Source organism: Diabrotica virgifera, chromosome 4 (assembly GCF_917563875.1).
Source record: "Diabrotica virgifera virgifera chromosome 4, PGI_DIABVI_V3a".
In the NCBI taxonomy this organism is placed as follows: Eukaryota; Metazoa; Arthropoda; class Insecta; order Coleoptera; family Chrysomelidae; genus Diabrotica; species Diabrotica virgifera.
In genome coordinates, this window is record NC_065446.1 from 43,680,636 (window position 1) to 43,706,016 (window position 25,381).

The 25,381-nt window shown below is 31.4% G+C and overlaps 1 protein-coding gene across 2 annotated transcripts in view; it reads left to right on the plus strand.

Annotated features, from left to right (window-relative positions):
• The window catches only part of LOC114325919 (synaptic vesicle glycoprotein 2B), a 103,031-nt gene that overhangs the window by 47,548 nt on the left and 30,102 nt on the right, over positions 1–25,381 (plus strand). For both annotated transcript variants that reach the window (XM_028274070.2, XM_028274071.2), the window contains exons 7-8: positions 8,805–8,943; positions 13,160–13,274. In XM_028274070.2, coding sequence (XP_028129871.1) covers positions 8,805–8,943; positions 13,160–13,274 — 254 coding nt within the window. The remainder of the gene's footprint in view (positions 1–8,804; positions 8,944–13,159; positions 13,275–25,381) is intronic.

Sequence of the window (25,381 nt, forward strand, 5' to 3'; positions counted from 1 at the left end):
ATCCACTATGGATAAGGAAGAAAGATATATGCATATACGCTGGTTAGAAATTCGTGAAGCAAAGGTTATTTCTTTAGGGGTAACAATTTCGCCGATTGCCTTGATGTAATCAAATAGCACGGCGTCAGGAAGAGCGTTCATAACAATGGCGAAACTTCTACTGGGACATGATATTGCTGTTGTAGGTTTTTTTGGTGTGATTTTTGTTACTGCAGCGAAGCTGTGTTGTACTGTTTGTGATGATGTTTGTGATGATGTTTGAGATGATGTTGATGCCATAATTTGATTTTAATATTCTGGATGCCAGAATATTAAATATGTATGGCCAGTAAGAACTGGCCTAATTTTTTGGTTGTCGATATTTGCTGTTAATTAAAAATCGCCTTACCAGTATTTTGTTGGTAAACACAGCACATTAACTAACTAGTTTTTATATGAAACACTATTAGCAGAGACGATAAGCGAGGAGTACTTTACTCGTTGGCCTCTGAAATGGGAATGATAGGAGATTCTGACCAATAGAAAGCTACAGAAATCTGAATTAAATCGATAATTTTTGATAATCTCCCGTCGTTAAGTATATTACGTCAGATGCCCTTCGTTACTACGAAAAAATACATTCAGTGACATTAATGACAATTAATATTTTAAAAATTATAAAAGTGATGACTTTCAATCGTCAAATATATATATAAAAACTGTGTGTTTAATGGTACTTACATAAATAAATTACAATAAAATTTTGGTTTTGAACAGTTTTATTCATGAAATAATCGCAACAAATTGCACTCGACCTCTGAAATTAATATAGAATTTTTGCTCTCGTGACACTTTGACATAATTTCACTCGCCTTCGGCTCGTGAAATTAAAACTGTCAAAGTATCACTCGGGAAAAATTCAATAATTTCAGAGTTCTTGTGCAATTACTACTGATAATTTTGACCGGTTTAGAATGCATATTTTTGAAAAAGAGATATGATTTTTTTAATTTAAATTTTTAAAATTATTTTAATTCTCATATTCTTTTGATAATACTCCAAAAATACTCAATATACGTAAAAAATTATATTTAACCAAATTTTAGTTATTTCTGTGCCAAATATTTTACCAGTTTTACTATTTCTATAGGGTAAAAATAACTGAGATAGAATCGTTTAAATCTTAAATTTTGCTGTGGGAACCATGAAACCGGGGCCATTTAACCTTTTATTTAAAAAAAAATAAGGGGTTTAAAAGATTAGGTTCAACGTGCCTAAATTGCACTTGGAGTTAACTTTCAAACAGTTTTTAGATGAACTTGATATCGTTAACACGAACGGAGTCATTAAAAAAAATAACATTTTTTTGGACAAATTTTTAAAAGATAAATAATGAAACAATTTTGGAGCATAAATTTTAACGCTATCAACATGTTCGGGGGCTCATTTGATAGATATTTTTAAGTACTTTGACAAATGTTTAATAAGTTTATGTTATAAAATGCATCAATGTCCCGTTATTTCAGCTTGAATACTTGAGAGTTTTTTACTCGCCGAAAAAAATATACATTCAATTACCTTTAACTCACTTTTAGTTAATATTAAAAGGTTCTCCTAGTAAGAGGTTTATTTCATTTTTTATTAGCTTCAATTTTGATAATAATAACTTTTTTGTAAAAACTTACACTTTTTGAGTTATTGATGAAAAATTGGTTAAAAACATGCATTTTTCTCAAGAAAAATTAAAATTTTTGATCTTTAATAACTTATAAAGTTTTGATTAATTTTAATAACTTTATATAACAAATTTTGCTTGAAATTTGTCCCTCTATCGAATTAGCGGGTTATTTTTAATAAAATAATTTTCATCCCCGAGAAAGGGTGGCATCCACCCCCAGGGTAAATGCGCAAGTTTGCACCATGTCACCTTTGTTGCTTGAGATATCCTCTAACCACTCACCAATTTTCATGCAAATCGATGGAGGTTCAACGAAATCGGAGGTAATAGCTCATATCCACCTACAGTGACTCCACTAACTGATGGACTTTAAAACCATACACATACAGCTCGTAGAAACAAAATAATGCCTCGGAACAGGAATGAAATAATTCTTCTTAGGTTCCTACGCGTTGCGGATGTTGGTGAACAGCATGGCTATCCTATCTTTACTTGCAGCTATTCGGAATATTCCGGTTGTAGACGTATTGAACGACTTTCTAGGTAGTCCAGGGTAATAAGGTTTTTTCCATGACACTCGAGCAGCCAGGGTACTGAAGCGTTTTTTCGACAGGTAATACCTCTAAGAGCAAATTGTAACTATTTCCTGCGTAGGATCTGGCGGCCATTTTTATTTATAAACAATTAAGTGTCAAAAAATGGCATTTTTCCCTTTTTTTTCAAATCAATGGAAAACAGTGAAACTTGTGGTTTTTTTAGAACAAATATCTTTGAAATTATGGAAAAAGCTTTAAAATGACATATTACAAAGTTTGATATGCTCATTTATTGTTAATATAATTGCGAAAAAAGGTCGGAATTGCAAAAAAAATTAATTTCGCAATATCTATTGTAAAAATTAGTGTACAGCTTTGAAATTTTTGTCATATAAGGGATCTTTGGTGCTTAATATGTGATAAAAATTTCAAAGCGATTCATTCAATTGTTTAAATTTTATTCAAATTGTTTATCCCAGAGAGCATTTTTTTTACAATAACATAAGTCAGAAAAAAATGACGTTAGAACCATTCCAGAGGTGTCAAATGAAAGAGCGTGAGCTATATTTTCAACTTGATTTAAAAAAGGTGAATAAAAAATGCATTTATTAGTAATAAATAATTATGCAAAAGTATCGTAAATCTTTCCTTATAAACTTTTTATTTTGTTATATAAGAAATTATATATATTTATTACAATTTTTTATCAATTATGATATAAATAACATTACTTGGTAGTTGTGCACTTAAAACAGGGTAAAATAGTTAATTTTTTTGTAAAAAGTTATTCAAAAAGTTTATAAGGAAAGATTTACGATACTTTTGCACAATTATTTATTACTAATAAATGCATTTTTTATTCGCTTTTTTTAAACCAAGTTAAAAATATAGTTCATGCTCTTCCATTTGACACCTGTGGAATGGTTCTAACGTCATTTTTTTCTGACTTATGTTAGTTCAAAAAAAATGCTCACTGAGATAAACAATTCGAATAAAATTTAAACAATTAAATGAATCGCTTTTAAATTTTTATCAATTATTAAGCACCAAAGAACCCTCATTTGACAAAAATTTCAAACCTGTACACTAATTTTTACAGCAGTTATTGCGAAAATAATTTTTTTTGCAATTCCGACCTTTTTTCGCAATTATATTAACAATAAATGAGTATATCAAACTTTGTAATATGTCATTTTAAAGCTTTTTCCATAATCTCAAAGATATTTGTACTAAAAAAATCATAAGTTTCACTGTTTTCCACTGATTTGAAAAAAAAGGAAAAAATGCCATTTTTTGACAGTTAATTGTTTATAAATAAAAATGGCCGCCAGATCCTACGCAGGAAATAGTTACAATTTGTTCCTATAGGTATTACTTGTCGAAAAAACGCTTCAGTACCCTGGCTGCTCGAGTGTCACGAACAGGGTATATTTTTGTCTTATTACCCTGGCCTAAGGGTAAAAACATGCCGAAGATACATGGATCAGCGCGGTGTATATACCTGCGCCGGCCCAACCGTTGGCCATCGGCGTGACGAATACAGACGGGCAAAATCAGTGCGGACATGTACAGTTATGACTTTTGATACCGGTTCTAAGTGGTACTGAGTACAAATACTGATCACAAAATACTGATGTATCTGATCCTTGTACTGAATTGAGTAGGCAACTTAAAATCGGTATTTCCGTACTTGTAACTAGTAACGTTTTAAATAGTTATTTTCCTAACTAGTGCGGAAAGTGATACTTTCACGCACGAGACTGCCGTTGACACGAACGACGCGATAGCGGAGTTCGGACAAGCAGTCGAGTGCGGGGAAGACACTTTCCGCATGAGTTAGGAACAATATTTTTTCTAGGGCCGTACGTTTGGAAAAAGCCACAAAAAATAGAGTTATATCAATTTTTATTTGGATGTGAAAATACACAAATTAATTATTTGACAGGTTGTCAAAACCAAACTTTCAATATAATGGGTTACCACGACGACGATATTGGTTTCCATGACGACGATTCAAAACCATTTTAATTGTCTATTGATCTGACTTTTAAATGTTATGTCAAAATAATTTTATTTCATCGAATTATCAGTAGTAATTGCACAAGAGCTCTAAAATTATTGAATTTTTCCCGAGTGTCACTTTGGCAGTTTTAATTTCACGAGCCAAAGGCGAGTGAAATTATGTCAAAGTGTCACGAGGGCAAAAATTCTGTATTAATTTTAGAGTTCGAGTGCAATTATTTGTTGCGATGATTTCATGAATAAAACTGTTCAAAACCAAAATTTTATTGTAATTTATATATGTAAGTACCAATTAGTGAAATTAAACACACAGTTGTTATAAATATGTATTTGACGGTTGAAAGTCATCACTTTTATAATTTCTAAAACATTTGTCATTAATGTCACTGAATGTATTTTTTCGTAGCAACGAAGGGCATCTGACGTAATATGCTTAACGACGGGAGATTATCAAAAATTATCACCTTAATTTGCATGTCTGTAGCTTTCTATTAGTCAGAATCTCCTATGAATGAAATAATCGCGCTAATTTCATTAAGACATGAACACAATAAGATAAATTTGAAATACATTAGTAAATAATATCTAAATATTAGTTTATTGCATGTATTATAATATATTTATTATAATGCCATATTACAAGGTATTTTACATTCCCGCACGCCGTGCGGGAAAATTTACTTTCACGCACGCCGGGCGGGAAAGTGCAAATTTCGAAAACGAAATGCGTGTGTGAAAGTGGAGCTTTTAGCACGACCGTAGAAAAAATATCTTACACGTCCCTAGTAGTCGTAGCGGTATGACTTTCGAAAACATCGAATTTGATCATAATCGAGTGCATAAAAAGATACTTTACACTGAGTATTTTATTTCTGCACATAATACCTACATATTTAAAATAATCTCTTCCCTACTGCTCGGTCGTAACTCATATTCCTCAATTTACTGCTCGGATTACAATCATTTACAATTACTGCAGGTCATAATTCATAATTCCTCCGCTACTGATCGGTCATAAAAAATAACACTATCTGCATATTTATTTTTTAATTTTTAAGCATAAACAAAAATGATGTAATAAACAAAAATGTAGTATGCCGACAAGTTGAATTTGAGGGTAATACGATATTTTTATCGATCACGGTTTTAAGTAACATTAATCATTTTTCACTTTATTTTTCTAATAATGTAATTTTGTAAAGGTATAACTTTGATTATTAATTTCGTATCGCCGCTTATTTAGTCTACCAAAAGTTATCAGAATTTAATGACAAAGACAACGCAGTTTTCACTCGGGGTGTTGACTATGCTAATACTTTTATTTATCATAATAAATTGTACTTAGGTACCATCCGTATTCATTTCAGCTACTTCCATCTCGCAAACAAAACACGTAAAACTAAACATCTGGCGATGAGTCATGCGTCCCACGGCCCAAGAACACTGTATGCCGATGACAAACGTTCCCAAGCGAAACCTTCGAACGCATGAACTGATAGTAGGATGCGCAATACTGTCTACGCGGTTTACCGACGCAGGTTGTGTCTCGCTTAGGTTCAATTTGCGCCAGGCTTAATATTAGTCACACGATCCACCCATGAAATATTTAAGATGCGCCTGTAACACCAGATATCGAAGGCCTCGAGCTTTCAGAAGCTTCAGAAAGAGTCCAAGCCTCTACTCCGTGTAATAATATAGAAAATACATAGCGTCTACTGATAGGCCTAGATCACCCGTACCACAAAAAGTTTAATAATAGCAAGCTGAAAATTTGTTAATAACTTAACGGTGTCTAGTCGGACAACCTTTGATGTATGAGAACACGGAAACAGGGGAAGTTTAAATTGTTGGACGTGATTTTAATTGTGGAAGGTGTCATTTTGACAAGTTTATGATTGTAGAAACTAGCAGGTTGTTTAAGTTTGTTCAATAGCAAACTTTACATAATATGTGACAGAGGTTCGACAACAAATAAAAATGCTAAATCCTCAGAAAGCCCCTGGCTATGATTTGATAACAGGAGAATTACTTCAGAAGCTACCGAGAAAAGCAGTGGTGTTATTAACAGTAATATACAACAGCATATTACGTCTTCGCTACTTTCCCATACAATGGAAATTAGCTCAAATTACTATGATTCCGAAACCTGGTAAACCCACAATACAAGCAAATTCATATCGCCCTATAAACCTACTCCCAATAATGTCGAAAGTATTAGAACGGCTACTGTGAGGTACATAAAATCGAGCAAGTTGTCCCCATAAACGAAATTATACCACAACACCAATTCGGATTTAGACGTGAACACTCAACCATCTAACAATGCCACAGAATAGTAAATATAATTAAAACAACTCTTGAAGAGAAAAAGTTTTACGCTGGAGTGTTTCTCGATATACAACAGGCATTTGATAGGGTATGGCATCAAGGTCTCCTCTATAAACTGAAATTACAACTAACAGCCCAACTATACTTTATTCTAAATTCGTATCTTACTGACCGATACTTCCAAGTCAAAATTGAAGATAACTACTCAAATTACCACATCATCCAATCTGACGTACCACAGGGTAGCGTTCTCGGCCCATTTCTGTATCTGATATTTACAGCCGACGCGCGACGTTCCAACCAGAAATGATACCTTCTTAGCTACTTTTGCCAATGATGCGGGAATCTTAGCAGTGGATATCGACCCTAATGTAGCATCACAAAAAGTACAAAATCATTTATACCAATTACAAAACTGGCTCAAGCGATGGAAAATAAATGTTAATGCCAGCAAATCAGTACAGATTACTTTTACAACCAGGAAATCTGCATGTCCTCAAGTTTGTATAAATAATACTCCGATTCCCATCAAACCAGTTGTCAAATACTTGGGATTGCATCTGGATGAAAAACTCATCTGAAAAACGCACATTAAAACTAAACGTAAACAATTAGATCTTAAAATAAAAAAAAAACAAGAGGTCTCAGTTATCTCTTGAAAATAAGCTGCTTCTGTATAAATATATACTTATACCAGTTTGGTCATACGGAATAGTGAATAGAACTATGGGGCTGCAGTAAACCTTCAAATAGGAAGATACTCCAAACATTCCAGTCCAAAAGTATGATAAGTAAAGCTCCATGGTACGTATCCAACCAGGCACTTCACAATGATCTGGACATCTCACTAATCAAGGACTTAATAAAGAATCATTCAATAAAATATGAAAATATTATTTTTTGTATTGTTATTGTTATGTATATCTTTTTCGTGAATCTATGTTAAGCTTTGTCCATAAAATTGTATAAATTTCAATGACAATAAAGCATATTTCTATTCTATTCTAAAAAAAAATCGCACCACTGACCACACCAACAAATTGATAAATAATTTATTCACCCAACCACTTTCTGAAAGAAGACTGAAGAGGATATGGCCAGACGATCTACCACAATAATGCTTAGAGAACCGTCACTGGACGGTACCTAACTCATGTTAATTGACTTACATGCCATTTACTTATTACTTTGTATAGAGTAGATTGTAAAAATGCAGTGTATCAAAAAAAAACATAATATTATATGAAAAAATGTTTGTCCGACAGAGATGTTGGGCATTTTAATAAGTCCGAGACGTAGGATATGTCAAATGACAGGAATTATGTTGATGGTAGATAGCAGTCTGATTTTTGCATGAGAGTTTAATGAAAGGGTAACAAATCAATTGGAAGTTCTGTCCGACAAAATACATGGGACGTTTTCGTAGTTTGACGTTTGAAACCTGTAATCTCTTCCACAATTAAAACTTACCCTGTTCCAGTATTCCCGTACATTAAAGTTTGTCCAGCTAGACACCGTTAAGCTATTAACAAATTCTCAGCTTGCTACTAATAAACTATTTTTTTGGTACGCGGGATCCAGGCCTATGATAGAGATTTTGATACCAAGTCCCAAACGTATATATATATGGTCGGTTTAGAACGTCTTGCGGCGTTGTCCGATTCCCAAATTCCATTCCTTCCTATTTTGCCACAGGTCATCCCTGAGGTCTCGCGCGCTAATCGCTTTCCGGATGTCGGTGGTCCAATTAACTTTCGGTCTCCCTCGCTTCCGATGTTCAGGAGGTTGCCATTCCAGACATTGTTTTGGAAGTCTCTCGTCATTCATTCTGTTTACGTGTCCATACCAAATCAGTTGTCTTCTCTCTATATCTCTCTATACCCAAACGTGACTTTTGAAAAAAATTGCACCTTTACAAACGGTGATATTTTTAATGCATTGTTTTTTTTTAAGGTCGTAAGGACTTCTTCCATCTGGTCATTAAATCGTGCTCTGGGCCTGTCCCTTTTCCTTCTTCCATCCGATCTTCCATTTAGTGTTTCGATGGCTCCATTTCGTTCATTCTCTCTCAGTGGCCTAGCCACCGCTGCCTGTTTATTTTGATGGACCTACCACTAAAAACAGTAAAGCTCAAAATTACAGCGTCTACACCAAAATCCGTTTTCCTACATGCATTTACAAATATGTACGAGGATTTTACCTTTAAAACAGCCTCCCCCGTATACAGTTATATCAATATATTCTCAACTTACTCTTTTTAGTATGAACGTGTTAAGGTTATGGAGTCCCCAGTTGTTTCAAGCTATAGAAGATTATAAAGTTGATAATAATGGAACCACTGCAGATCTATGTTCCATGATGGATACTCTTAAACCTAAAATCGCTAGTAGTTGTACAACGGTTCGTATATTTCTTTATACAGTTGGGTCCGCGAGTCTTTACCCGTGCGTCATCATTTAAAGCATACGAAATAAGTCGGAAATTTACTAAACGCAACAGCAAGTGACAGAAATTGGGCATTATTCCTATCACGGGTTATAGTATAAAATTTGACGTTATCAAATAAAAATATAATGTCAAATGTAAGTTTTGCTTAAAATGTTGGTGCATAATTACAGCTACATTTGAAGTAGCTTAATAAATTCTTTTATTGTCATTGATTAATAAATAAATAAACAATTTATAAAAAATTCGATAACATATTTTCGTTTTGTTATTTTATTCACTTTGGCGGAACATCAAACACAAGCATTCCTTAAATGTGTCAACTATGAGGTAATTTATACGTTGTCAAAATTTATCGTAAAATAACAAAAACTTATCATAAAATTTCTAACTCCAATACAAAGTTAGTTGTGAAAACGACTGTCTGTATCCTATAAAAAACTTCAAAATGCAAAAATTCGACAAAATAACAGCAAAAAATTCAACAAACTGACAGCCACAAAAGTAAACAAACCAAAACGTCAGAAATTGTAGGTACTTAAATATGTAAAAACATCCCCAATCGTCTTTCTTTGTACCTATCTCTTTTCAATGCACTGATTCTAGATCGTTCATAATAATAACATCGGCAGCTGGTTTGTCATTACTTTCATGCGTGGAAGAGAATGATCTAGATAAAGAGTATGTATGTGTTTTATCTCGCCAGGTATTAATGACGCACGGGTAAAGACTCGCGGACTCAACTGTACAATATATCAATCAGACTCTATATAAATATAACAATTGTTAAAAAATCGAACAATCGGGCAGAGTATTTTATAGTAGGTATTTTATGCCACAAAAAAAATAACTTAACACGTTTACCGCTAGGGCGATCATCTGCACCTAACACATCTGCAATTTTTAATTATTTAATAACTAAGGCAAAATTTGGTTACAAAAACAATATAGTTCGTCCGGTATAACTTTTCCCATGCGTCACGATTCATTTTCAAACAAATTAAGTCAAAACATAAAGTGAAACGAACGTCAATGTGTATATACATTTTGTATACTGTATACTATATTTTATACTACACACATCGGCGTACGTTTCACTTTATGTTTTGACCTAATTTGTTTGAAAATGAATCGTGACGCATGGGAAAAGTTATAGCGGACGAACAATATGTATAATTCCGTCCCAAACACTTTTTTTGTGCGTCATTAATTTTGACGTCATATAGGATCTTAAGAATGTCGCGAATCATTACATGACATTTTAGTTAAATCTGATACTGACAGTTGTCAGAATATTTATATAAACATCAATATTTATACAAATATTTGCCAGAATATTAATATTTCAAATAGTTTAATGTAAGATTAAATAAATATAATATCAAATTTCACTATATACAATGCTGGAATATACCAATGACATAAAATATTTATATTTACGTAGTCGACAAATTTATATTCCAGAAATTATACTCGTAATTGTCATTTTACCATATGATCGATTATTTTTGTGTCAAATTATCTTACTCGCCTCATTGATTGGTTATCTATTTAGAATATTGTAAGCGCCAACCAATTGTACATCTATAAGTATAAATTCGTTTTTAATTTGCAAATACCCGTCAAGGAATACATAATTTTCTAAGTTCAATGTATAATAATCACAGAGGTACGTTTTTCTGTCGCTTCCAACTGTAATGCGTTAGAGAGAATTCGATATAATCTATGACGCACTGAAAAGAGGGTTTGGGACGGAGATACATATACAGGGTGAGTGGGGAGGAACGCGACAAACTTTAAGACTGTATAATATACGTAAAAATAATCAAAAATAACTCATATCTTGTTATTCGATTTTCATTAATTGTTTCAATCGTCAATTTTTATTAAAAACTGACGATTTATTTATTGCTCTAAAACCGGTTGAGGTGTCCAAATAAAATTTGGTGAGTTTTAAGACATAGTTATTGTGCATGCTTCGACATACCAGTAAGAATTTTATATTTACCATTGGCGCGCGTACAGGTAATAGTTTGAAATTTTTTAAAGATAAAAATGGTACGCCACTGAAATATTTCAAAATAAAAATCTTTTCTGAAATCCTCGTTCAATTTGTGATAAAAAAATTATTTTCCCTTTTTTTCCACGCGACGCTTACTTTTCATGCAAAAAATAAAACATCTTAACGCTTACAAAGTTTTCGACGAGGTTTCTATATGAATGTCTAGAAAGTTTGTCAGAAAAAGATGGTTTGTCAGAAAAAATAGATGGTTTGTCAGAAATTGAACAGCGAATTCAAAAATAATTTTTAGTTTGAAATATCTCAGTGGCGTACTATTTTTTTTTCCTTAAAAATTTCAGACCCATATCCGTACGCGCGCCAATGGTAAATTTAAAATTCTTAATTGTGTGTCAAAATATGCGCAATGTTTTAAAACCCACCAAATTTTATTTGCATACCTCAACCGGGTTTAGATCAATTAATAAATCGTCAGTTTGTAAGAAAAATTTTAACAATCCATATCTCGGAAACAAATGAAAATCGAATAACAACATATGAGTTATTTTTGTTTATTTTTACGTATATTATACAGCCTTAAAGTTTGGCGCGTTCCTCCTTAGTCACCCTGTATACAGGCTTTAAATTGGGCCTAAGAAATCAGTCCACCTCGATATTTGGCATTAGTTTTAGATTTAATTCTGAAACAGGTTTTTAATTTTTATTTTTATATTGCTAATTTATATTTTAATATATGCTATATTTTAATATTGCACATCCGAGCGTGATGAAAAAATCTATCGATGATTTGTTTAAATCGGAAATGGGGGTCGTATAATAGCTCATTTGAAAGGGTTTTCAATTCTCTATTCAGTAATATAAACATTATTATCATTCTTTATACAGGGTGACCAAAAAATTATTTTTGAATTAAATTAACTGACGCAAGAAAGATTATCATATGGGAAATGTACCTCTAACATATATTGGCTCTTAATACAGGGGAGTTCGTTGGGGGTCCGAAAAAAAAATCTATCCTTAGATAAACTCGAAATCGTCAGACTAAGATAAGGTATGTTATATAAGTACATGCAAAAGAGTGTATATTTAAAAAATCTGACGATTTGAGCGGGGCGTAAGGAAATAGGTGAGTCACAAAATTTCACAAAAGAAAAGCGAATATTTCGCGAAATAAACGTCAGATCGAAAAACTAAAAAATACGTGTTAAATATTTTTCAAAAATCCTATCGAACGATACCAAACACGACCCCCACGGTGAGGGGTGGGCGTAAATTTAAAATTTTAAATACGAATCTCACGATGTTTCGCGAAATGAACATCAGATAGAAAAACTGCAAAATAAACGTATTCAATATTTTTGTAGGGTTACTTTAAAAATTTTAATATGAACCCCCAATTTTTATTGCAGATTTGGATTGCTTACGTAAAAATAAGGAACTTTATTCGAAACATTTTTTCGAATTTTGGATACATGGCGCTATAATAAGAAAAAACAATTGTTGGAAATGGAAAATTAAATTAAAAATGAAAAGTCCCCACTTAAATGGATAACTTTACTGAAGTATTTTTGGTTTTAGAACCTACTCTTCACAATCCAATAGGTCATCATAAAGCTCGAGTGACTGCAAATTTTGCATACTTTCCTCCCCTACTATGTATAATTTATTTGACTCAAAATACATTCTACTGCTTTTAGAAAATAGAAAAAAAATGTTTATTTCATGTTAATGTAAATTAAACCACAAACAGCCTCCCACCTACATCTTGGCAGTTTGAACATTTATTTTAAGCGAAAAGCAAAGTTTATTTGCCAAATAAACATTTTTTCTGTGTTCTGATAGCAATAGAATGTATTTTGAGTTAAATAAATTACATGTAATTTTTATTCTTACGTCAATTAATTTAATTAAAAAATTTATTTTAGTCCACTCCGCATAAATATTGATAAATGTTTATATTACTGAATATATAATTGAACACCCTTTTAAATGAGCTACCACATGACCCCTATATATACCAAAAAATTGAAATTTAAAAATAAAAAGCATTTCCTTAAAATCTCATAACTAGGTACTGCCAAATATCGAGATGGACTGTTTTCTTTAACCCACCCTGTACATACGTATTTATATAAACTGTTTTTATTTCAGAATGTAGGAAACCCAGGAGTTTATATAAATTCAATTATCGTATCGACCTCAGCCATAGCGGGATATTTTGTCACAATAAGTGTTATTAATCTTTTGGGAAAGAAACCAGTTATAGGTAAAGATAATCAAAATTTATCAAGAACTGTTTGTCCTTTTGTCTATTTATTGTACGCTATTTTTTGTATAATTGGATGTGAATGTTTATGACATTCCTGGATAAGCTGGATAGCCTTCTATTTTTTGACCAAATACCACTGAAGTTGCTTTGAGATCGAAAGTACCTGGGTAAGATTTAATAAAATAACTGTACTCGATATCTGCTTTTTATTTGTATTATTATTATTATATCGGTTATTTATCGCGTTCTTCGCCTTCCGGTTGCCAGTTTCCAGCTTCGTCCGTCATTGCATTCGTCAGGGTGAAGGTTCCTTTCCAACGTTGCCCTCTGAATGCCGCCTAGCCATGATTGTTTCGGCCTTCCTCTCTTCCTTCTTTCCCTTGGCGTCCATTTTAGAATTTATTTTGGCAGTTTGTCGTCGTCCATTCTTTCTACATGGCCATACCAGGTCAGTTGTCTCCTTTGAATTTCGTCTATGATGGTTGACTTGACTCCCATTATATTTCTGATTTGGTCATTTTGTATTCTTTCAAGCCTTGATTTTCTAGCCCATCTTTTCCAGAAGTCCATTTCCAATGCAAGTAGGCGTCGTTCCAGGAATTTAGTAAGTTGCCATGTTTCGCATCCATGGAGCACTATACTTTTAAAGATGGAGTTAAAGATAAGATGTTTTCTTTGATTAGATAGTTCTTTTGACCATAGCATCGGGTTTAGGCATCCAATTACCCTTTTACCCCAGGCTGTGGGTGAAAAAACGTGATATAATTCAGGAATTTTTGAAACCTATCAGGTGTTGTAAAGGACGATGCCAGGAATAACTTATACTAAAATGTAACCAAAAATTTTGTGCGGTTCTTTATTTATGACGATTTTCATTTGTTAAATTTACAATTTTTAAAGATTTTTAATTTTGCAGCCTAGGCTATTTATTTTAGAGAAAAACTTTTAAATAGAAAATTGTTGTAAATTAAAAACCTACAATTTGAGCTATCGCAAGTTTAATTTCGTTAATACGTTATTGCAAAACAGCCTGCCAAAGCTCCAAAATGGCCGTTTTTTGCAATTGCCTTATTTACTGTAAAAATAACTTTTATGTATTTCTTAAGGCTTTAAAATGAACATCTTTCAATACTAAACATAAAAAAAATTTGTAGTGCCCGATTGGTTAACTTGTTGTTAGGATATTATAATTTGTTTATCCCAAGAGGTCAAATGTCCAAGGCTATAACTTTTAAAAAGAAATCGTACAGAGTTAATCCAGGATCCACTCTCCTTTTAAAGACTTATATTTTCATATTCTGACATAAATATATGCGTATAACATTTTTAAACCTACTATTTTGCGTTTGAAAATCAGGGGGCAAATTTCGTTATAAACATTTAGAACTGAAGCCGACCCTGTACATTCTATGAGTTTTTAACTTGCAGGTTATTGTTGCTGAAAACAAAATAAAGATTTAAAACTAAATAAAAATTTTCTACGACCAACTGAAGTCGAGATAATTGTTTTCGTTTTCTTAAATCGTAGTGACTTTATTTATAACAATTAAGAAATTATTTCACAGTCATTGACTAAAGAAAGACTTATATTATCTTGAAATAGAAATTATTTTAACCGAAAATTAAATTTAATTAATAAAAATGATTTTTAAAGTGTAATGGAGATTTATTTTTCGTTACGACTATGATTTATTGTGTCGGTTGCCCTTAGCAACGACTAGCAACTTATAATACATTATATCACGGTTTTTGCTCTAAATTTTAAAGCACCGCTTGGATTGACATGAAATTTGGCAAACACATAGATAACATGTTAAAGAATAAAAACTGATATTGGGCCTGTGTGTGCTTTTGTCCTGGGGGTGAGTTTCCCCCCTTATGAAGGGTGAAAAAATATATGTTCAAAATAAGTTCGGAAATGGATAAAACATCTAATTCTAAGCACTTTTCGTTCTATAGCATTTTTCACCAAGTTAATACCTTTCAAGTTATTTTCGAGTAAATACCTTAATTTTTCAACAACAAAAAAAAACACGTTTTTAGGCGGTTTTTGACAAATAACTCAAAAAATAAGTGTTTTATTGAAAAAATGGGTTTTAACAATAATATAGAAAATTAAAATTTGAAAAAAATTATATATGCATGAAATCTCTAGACCCAGTATAAACAAAGTTCTAGCTAATAAAAAATAGATTCATATCCGTCAAATTTCAAAGTGAATTATTTCAACGTAGAATAATCAAAAAATCGTGCACTTTTTGGAGAAAAATCATTTTTGAAAGTATTTAAAAAAATATGTATATCTGTTTTTAAAAAATGTTTATAGCATCAAAAGTAAGCAAGTTACTCTGAAAATAAAGTTGATCTCTTTTTTTTTGTCAAAAAACTCGAAAGTCAACCCCCAATTAGCATCTTAAATAAAATTAATCATTACCGCTTCACAAATTACTTTGCTCATGTATTATTCATATGATCTGTAAGTATCATCGGTTCAAAGGGCTTATTTAAAAAAATGGTTTTAAAGTTAATCTGTTTTAATTTTTAATTAAAAAAAAAATGTTTTTTTCTAAATAACTTAAAATTTATTAATGTGACCAAAAATCACAAAGAGTACAAAAAATTAGATTTTTTCTGTTACGAATATTTTGGATTTTTTGCTTTTTTTTGGAAGGCAAAAATTTGTTAAGATATGGCTGTTCTAAATTTGCATACACTCGTGATTATTGACTAGTTCAAGTCCTTTAACTACTGCCCCTTCAAAAATAAGCACTTTGAACCGATGAAACTTACAGACATAAACGACACATACACGAGTAACACAACATTGAAGTAAAATTGATTAATTTCATTTTTGATGGTAATTAGGGGGTGACTTTCCCGAGTTTTTTGACAAAAAAGAGAGATCAACTTTATTTTCAGAGTAACTTACTTACTTTTGATGCTATAAACTTTTTTTAAAACAGATATTCCTACATATTTTTAAACACTTTAAAAAGTTGCATGATTCGGTTATTTCACGTTGAAATAATTCACTTTGAAAGACGGATATGAACCTCTTTTTCATTAGCTAGAACTTTGTTTTTACTTGGTCTAGAGATTTCACGCCTACATCGTTTTTTTTCAATTTTTAATTTGCTATATTTTTTTAACACTACTTTTTTCAATAAAATACTTACTTTTTGAGTTATTTGTCAAAAACCGCCTAAAAACGTGTCTTCTTTGTTGTTGAAAAATGAAGGTATTTACTCGAAAATAACTCGAAAGGTATTAACTTGGTGAAAAAATTTTATACAACAAAAGGTGCTTAGAATTAGACGTTTTATCCATTTCCGAACTTATTTTGAACATATATTTTTTCACCCCTTATAAGGGGTGAAACTCACCGCTAGGACAAAAGCACACAGAGGCTCAATATTATTTTTATTCTTTAACATATTATTTATGTGTTTGCCAAATTTCATGTCAATCTAAGCGGTGCCTTTAAAAGTTAAAGCGAAAACCGTGATTCAATGTATTATAAGTTGCTAGCCGACAGAATAAATCACAGTCGAAACGCAAAATAAATCTCCACTACATTTTAAAAATTAATTTTAATAATTAAATGTAACTTTCGGTCAAAATAATTTTTATTTTAAGATAATATCAGTCTTTCTTTAGTCAATGACTGTGAAATAATTTTTAATTGTTATAAATAAAGTCACTACGATTTAAGAAAACAAAAACAATTATCTCGGCTTCAATTGGCCGTAGAATATTTTTATTTGATTTTGAATCTTTATTTTGGCTTCAGCAACAATAATCTGCAAGTTAGAAACTCATAGCATGTACAGGGGCGGCTTCAGTTCTAAATGATTATAACGAAATGTGCCCCCTTATTTTCAAACCCGAAATAAGAGGTTGAAAAATGTTATACGCATTTATTTACATCAGAATATGAAAATATAAGTCTTTAGAAGGAGAGTGGATCTTGGAATAACTCTGTATGATTTTTTTTTTCAAAAAGTTATAGCCTTGGACATTTGACCTCTTGGGATAAACAAATTATAATATCTAAGCAACAAGTTCACAAATCGGGCACTACAAATTTTTTTTATGTTAAGTATTGAAAGATCTTCATTTTAAAGCCTTAAAAAATATATAAAAAATATTTTTACAATAAATAACGCAATTGCAAAAAACGGCCATTTTGGACCTTTCGCAGACTGTTTTGCAATAACGTATTAACGAAATTAAACTTTCAATATCTCAAATTGTAGGTTTTTTAATTTACTACAATTTTCTATTTAAAACTTTTTCTCTAAAATGAATATCCCAAGCTGCAAAATTAAAAATCTTTAAAAATTGCAAATTTAACAAATGAAAATCGTCATAAAAAACCGCACAAAATTTTTGGTTACATTTTAGTATAAGTTATTCCTGGCATCGTCCTTTACAACACCTGATAGGTTTCAAAAATTCCTGAATTATATCCTGAAATCGACCTATTTTTCACCCACAGCTTGGACTATTTTTCCTTTCACGATCCTTTGCTCTATCTCTTTTTCGGTGCGCCCACTCTTGTTGATTATTGTTTCCAAATATACATTTTCTCACAGTTCTTAATTGTTTCTTGTTCGTTAACTATTAGATCTTCTACTTCAGTCCCGATGAATAAGTATTGCGTTTTGTTTCTATTTACAGAAACTTTTTATTTATTTATTATTTTATTTTTACTTTTTATTTATTTATTTATTATTTGTAAAACTCTTAAAAGCCTGGAAGATACTCAAATGTATCCGAGGCTTTGAGTCACTTAAGAGCGTAGGCGCAAAATTTCGGGCCAATGCTTTTTAAATGGATTAATTTTTTCGAATCCTGAGAAAACTAATAAGTATTTTTGAAAAAATTATACGCAGAATGAAAGACTACCTTATTGCCGAGGGACGAAAGTCCCTGAAAACTTCTGTAATGTTTATTTTAATAAGTTACAGGGGTGAAAAAGAAGAGAAAATTGAGTGTGATTTTTAATTCCAAATATCTTATCCAAAATATATATATTATACAGGGTGTAACAAAAATACAGGTCATAAATTAAATCACATATTCTGGGACCAAAAATAGTTCCATTGAACCTAACTTACCTTAGTACAAATGTGCACGTAAAAAAGTTATAGCCCCTTGAAGTTACAAAATAAAAATTTAGTTTTTCCAATACATTGCAAACTATTAGAGATTTTTTATTAAAAATGGACGTGTGGCATTCTTATGGCAGGAACATCTTAAAAATATACAGGGTGTCCCGAAAAGATTGGTCATAAATTATACCACAGATTTTGGGGTCAAAAATAGGTTGATTGAACCTCACCACACAAAAAAAGTTACAGCCCTTTGAAGTTACAAAATGAAAATCATTTTTTTTTTCATATATCAAAAACTCTTAGAGATTTTTCATTGAAAATGGACATGCATTCTTATGGCAGCAGAATCTTAAATAAAAATTAAAGTAAAATTTGCGTACCCCATAAAAATTTTATGGGGGTTTTGTTCCCTTAAACCCCCCCCCCCCCAAACTTTTGTGTACGTTCCAATTTAATTATTATTGTTGCACCATTAGTTAAACACACTGTTTTTACAACATTTTTGCCTCTTGGGACTTTTTCGATAAGCCAGTGTTTATCGAGATATTTTGAATAATTATCGAATCCACCACATATTTGTATATGGTTAAGTACGATTATAGAGACCTGGTAATAATATGAAAATTTATTTATAATTCACATTTTTAGGAATATTTTGAAAAAGAAGCCACATCTCGATAAAAGGTGACTTATCAAAAAAAGACTAAGAGGCAAAAAAGTTTTAAAAACACTATGTTTAACTAATGGTACCACAATAATAGGTTAATTGGAACGTACACAACCATTGGGGGGGTTTAAAGGAACAAAACTCCCATAAAAATTTTATGTAAATATATTAAAAAAGAAGCCGCATCTCGATAAAAACTCGCTTATCGAAAAAATATTAAGAGGCAAAAAAGTTTTAAAAACGTTGTGTTTAACTAATGGTATCACAATAATGAATTCATTGGAACGTACACAAAAGTTTGGGGGGTTGAAGGGATCAAAACCCCCATAAAATTTTTATGGGGTGGACAAATCTCACTATAATATTGTTTTAAGATGATCCTGCCATAAGAATGATACATGTCTATTTTCAATAAAAAATCTTTAGTAGTTTTCGATATATTGAAAAAAATCGATTTTCATTTTGTAATTTCAAAGGGCTATAACTTTTTTTATGAGCACATTTGTACTAAGGTAAGTTAGGTTCAATCGAACTATTTTTGACTCCAGAATGTGTGGTATCATTTACGACCAATCTTTTCGGGACACCCTGTATAAAAGTGAAATTTGTGCACCTCATCAAAAATTTTATGGGGGTTTTGTTCCCTTAAACCTCCCCAAATATTTTTGTACGTTCCAGTTAAATTATGGCTGTGGTATCATTAGTTAAACAAAATATTTTTAAAACTTTTTTGTCTATTTGTAATTTTTCGATAAGTCAATTTTTATCGAAATATTTTGAACATTTGTAAAACCAAACACAAATTTTTACATGGTAAGTGAGGTTATGGAGACCTGGTAATAATATGAAAATTTATTGTGAATTTATATTTTTTAGGTATATTTGGAAATATTTTAATATCTCGATAAAAAATCGTTTATCGAAAAAATAGTGGGAGGCAAGAAAGTTTTAAAAACATTGTGTTTAACTAATGGTACCACAAAAATAATTTAATTAGAACGTACACAAATATTTGGGGCGTTTAAGGGAACAAAACCCCCATAAAATTTGCATGTAAACATACCAAAAAGAAGCCGCATCTCGGTAAAAACTGGCTCATCTAAAAAATAATAAGAGTCAAAATAGTTTTAAAAACATGTGTTTAACTAACGGTACCACAGTAATAATTTAATTAGAACGTACACAAAAGTTTGGGGGGATTTAAGGGAACCAAACCACTATAAAATTTTTATGGGGTGTACAAATTTCACTGTTATTATTTTTTGAGACGTCCCTACCAGAATAATATCACATGTTTATTTTCAATAAAAGATCTCTAATAGTTTTTGATATATTGGAAAAAATCGATTTTCATTTTGTAACTTCAAAGGGCTGTAACTTTTTTTATGTGCACATTTGTACTAAGGTAAGTTAGTTGTAATCGAAATATTATTGGTCCCAGAATATGTGACTAAACTTATGACTTGCATTTTTGTTACACCCAGTATAGGGGGTTTAAAACGGCCTATGCCGCATCTCCACACCTAACCGCCATCTATTCCTGTCCTGGACATCCTTTTCCACCAAATTTCGATGTTTTATGGCTTTTTTTATATTGTCATTTCAGGATAGCCTTGGTCTTCCCATCATAGTCAAACATGGGGGTTTCCCCTTTAATAATTGTTTTGCTCAACGCTGTTCATCCATCCGAAGCACGTGACGAAACCGCTTCAAGCTCTTCCGCTCTATTCTGTCCAGTGCAGTGTCTTGGACGTGCATTCGTCTTCGGATTTCCTTTTTACGCGATCTCTCCTGTCTCTAAATTCCAGCACTTCAGCGCAAGTAGTCCATTTCTACTGCGTGGATCCGTCATCTGTACTCTGCTGTTAACGTCCATACCTCACTCCCATACATCAGAACTGACTCCACGAATGCCTTTCCTATTCGAAATTTTATTTCTTTTGTGATATTTTTATTCCACTAAATGAAACATAAGTACCCCTTTACTTTTCGGCTTTGCTCTATTCTTGTTCGAATTTCTGTTTTTCCCAGACCTTCTCTAGTTACTATAGCCTCCAGGTATTTACACTCATCCATCTGCTTTACGGTAGTATCTTTTTTTATCAAGATTTCAAAATTAGCATCGGCGTACATGACCAGATATTCTGTTTTAGTGACATTAACATTTAAGCCCCATTTACTGTATGCTGCGTATAGACGAGTTAACATAAATTCGAAGAATGAGTCTTGAGAGAGTATAGCCTGATGAATATTAAGGATTCTAAGAGAATCCCGTTAAAGATAAAAGAGAAGAGCATAATTATACAGGGTGTGCCAAACCTCAGGTTTTCTTTGATTACGGCTAAACTATGAGATATACAAAAAAATGTTTGTAACAAAACTAATGTGTGTCAAAGAGATCTATAATTTAAAATTATTTTAAATTATACAGGGTGAGTCAGAACGACGGTATGAACTAAAGTTTTATTTTTTTAAACGGAACACCCTGTATATTAAATCATTTTTGAATATACTATTTAAAAATATGAAAAATTTGTATAAGGTCTTATAGGCCTAAAGTTAACAATTTTCGAAATATTTACATTTTTATTGAGAACAATGCTAATATTTATAGGGTTGTGGATTATGTTTCCAAGGAAATAAAAATTTAAGTAATAGGTCAAAGTTTTTAAAATATAGTGTTATTTTTAAATAATTTAATATTTCTTACTTTTAGCTATAAAATATACAGTGTGATCACTATTTGCAAATACAAAATTTTCTCATTTTTTTTAATGGGACACCCTGTATATTAGTTTTGCGTTTTGTAGTAAATATTACAACCTTTCTTTTGGTATGAGGTTGTATGTACCTAGCATGTTTCGTTTTGTAGATATTTAAAAAAAACTATAGATTTTACGTTTTTGCGGATTTTTTATTTAAAAATTTTTTTGCAAAACAAATAATTATAATCTGGTTTTAGAAACATACACTAAAATATAAAGCATGAAAATAAAAACGTAATTTAAGATTGAAATAAATCGTATGCTAGTACAATTCAATTGAATTTAACAACTTAAATTATTTTACAAAAAATATTTTACTATATTAATTAATGCATAAATTAGTTACTAAATTAAATAAACAACCAAATTGTAAATCAACCGTAGTAATTTTTCTACCGCAGCAACTTTCCTGTACCAAATTAATTGTTAGTTATGTTGTATTTACAAGTAAGATCAGTTAATAACTTTTTAATTTACCCTACATCTTGAGAACGTATAAAGTATGCTTTGAAACAAATGAACGTTATGGAAGTATATTAAGAAGTAAATAGTATCTATGTACCTACTCGTGTCACAAAAGCTGGTAATAATTTCTAATGGTTTCGCCCAAAACAAATGTCATATCCAAAAATTTTTCGGTTAAAAAATTTAAATTTAAAATATAAAAAATTGTTACAAAAATTTCAACTACAAAAGTATTACCAGCTATTGTGACACCAGTAAATACTATTTATATTAATAAATAATTTGGCTGATGCATTTAACATTCATTTGCTTCAAAGCATACTTTATAATAATTTGTATATTCTCAAGATGTATGTAAGTAAATTTAAAAGGTAAATTAAAAGTTTAACTAAATACAATTTAACTAACAATTAATTTGGTACAGGAAAGTTGCTGTGGTAGAAAAATTACTACGGTTGATTTAAAATTTGGTTGTTTATTTAATTTAGTAACTAATTTATGCATTCATTAATATGGTAAAATATTTTTTGTAAAATAATTTAAAGTTATTAAATTCAATTGAATTGTACTAGCATACGATTTATTTTAATAAAAAACCATACAGAAGTAAAAACTTCTTTTGTATATTGGTATAAAAAGTTTTATTAAAAAACATAAAAGTCCTCCAAAAGGATTTGCAAAACGTTTTCAATCTGAATCAGATCATCCTCAGTGCGTTCTGCTTCGTAAAAGAAACTAGCAACTTTTTGACAAAGGTTACATCGATATTAATGGTTTACATAATAATTAAGTGATATTTGTAGCGACTCCAAGTCGATGTTACAAGATGAAATGTGCTAGGAGTGCTCAAAGGGCAACATGGTTCCCTGCTCGTTAATAACTTGTGGTTCTTGCCAGTTCAATGGACACAGACCAACTGGCTTCCATTGAACTGGCAAGAACCACAAGTTCTTAACGAGCAGGAAACCATGTTGCCCTTTGAGCACTCCTAGCACATTTCATCTTGTAACATCGACTTGGAGTCGCTATATCACTTAATTATTATGTAAACCACTAATATCGATGTAACCTTTGTCAAAAAGTTGCTAGTTTCTTTTACGAAGCAGAACGCACTGAGGATGATCTGATTCAGATTGAAAACGTTTTGCAAATCCTTTTGGAGGACTTTTATGTTTTTTAATAAAACTTTTTATACCAATATACAAAAGAAGTTTTTACTTCTGTATGGTTTTTTAACTATGGTATACAGCCAGCTACGGGGACTTTCCCATTGATTTTGTTTTAATTTATTTTAATCTTTAATTACGTTTCTCTTTTCATATTTTATATTTTAGTGTATGTTTCTAAAACCAGATTATAATTATTTTTTTTTGCACAAAAATTTTTAAATAATAAATCCGCAAAAACGTAAAATCTATAGTTTTTTTAAAATATCTACAAAACGAAACATGCTAGGTACATACAACCTTATACCAAAAAAAAAGTTGTAATATTTACTACAAAATGCAGAATTAATATACAGGGTGTCCCATTTAAAAAAAATGAGAAAATTTTGTATTTGCAAATAGTGATCACACTGTATATTTTATGTCTAAAAGTAAAAAATATTAAATTATTTAAAAATAACACTATATTTTAAAAACTTTGACATATCACTTAAATTTTTATTTCCTTGGAAACATAATCCACAGCCCTATAAATATTACCATTTTTCTCAATAAAAATGTAAATATTTCTAAAACTATTAACTTTAGGCCTATAAGACCTTATACAAATTTTTCATATATTTAAATAATATATTCAAAAATGATTTAATATACAGGGTGTTCCATTTAAAAAAATAAAACTTTAGTTCATACCGTCGTTCTGACTCACCCTGTGTAATGAAAAATAATTTTAAATTATAGATATCTTTGATACACATTAGTTTTGTTATAAACATTTTTTGTATATCTCATAGTTTAGCCATAATCAAAGAAAACCAGCGGTTTGGCGCACCCTGTATGTCTACTGATGAGGGACAAAAAAGTCCCGAAACTGGTTTAGACTCTTTCTGCTCTCTCTCTGATTGATGCAGCTAAATTGAAAATGTTTATACATTATTAATTTCTTTACTCTTTTTTCAGTACGTAGGAAATCTTCTCGTTGGAACTTTTACCAAGCTGAGCAAATGTGACGTGAATTACAAATTTTAAAATTCACTCTTCTGATAGCAGGTCCGGATTTAAGGGGGGCAGGCTGGGCAGCTGCCCGGGGCCCTCAGTGGCCCTCACATTTCGCGGGCCCCCACAAGGTCCCAAACTTAAAAACAATAAGCATATTATTTACATAGCATATTTCATGGAAGGTTTTACTCATGTTAAAAGATTTCTCATATGTTTGCCAAATCACGGTCATAAAGCAGAAGATATATTTCATTCTCTAATGATATTGTTGCAAGAGCATGATATAAATTTGAAAAACTGCAGGGGACAGTCCTACGACAACGCGTCAGTTATGAGTGGAAAATACAATGGCGTTAAGGCTAAAATTAGATAACATAATATTTTGGTGTTGTGGATTCCGTGTGCCGCTCACTCTCTAAATTTAGTTGCAAAAGCTGCAGCTGAGTGTTCTCCTGCTGTCATAGCATTCTTTGATTTTTTGGAAGGACTATATATGAACTATATGTATGTATTTTTCACTTCCTCTACATACAACTTGTTTCTTCTTTCTTCTTCAGGTGCCATCTCCGCTACGGAGGTTGGCAATCGTCATAGCTATTTTAATTTTTGAGGCAGTAGCTCTAAATAGTTGTTTCGAGCTGCATCCAAACCACTCTCTCAGGTTCTTCAACCATGAAATTCGTCTTCTTCCGATGCTTCTTCTGCCATCTATTTTTCCCTGCATTATGAGTCATAGGATGCCATACTTCTCGCCCCGCATCACATATCCGAGATACTGTAGCTTCTTTTCTTTAATTGTAAGTTCAACTTCCTTTTCTTTACCTATTCTTCTCAGTACTTCATTGTTTGTGGTCCACATTTCAAAGGCGTTAAGTCGTCTCATTGTCTCTACATTTAACGTCCATGATTCCACTCCATAGTATAG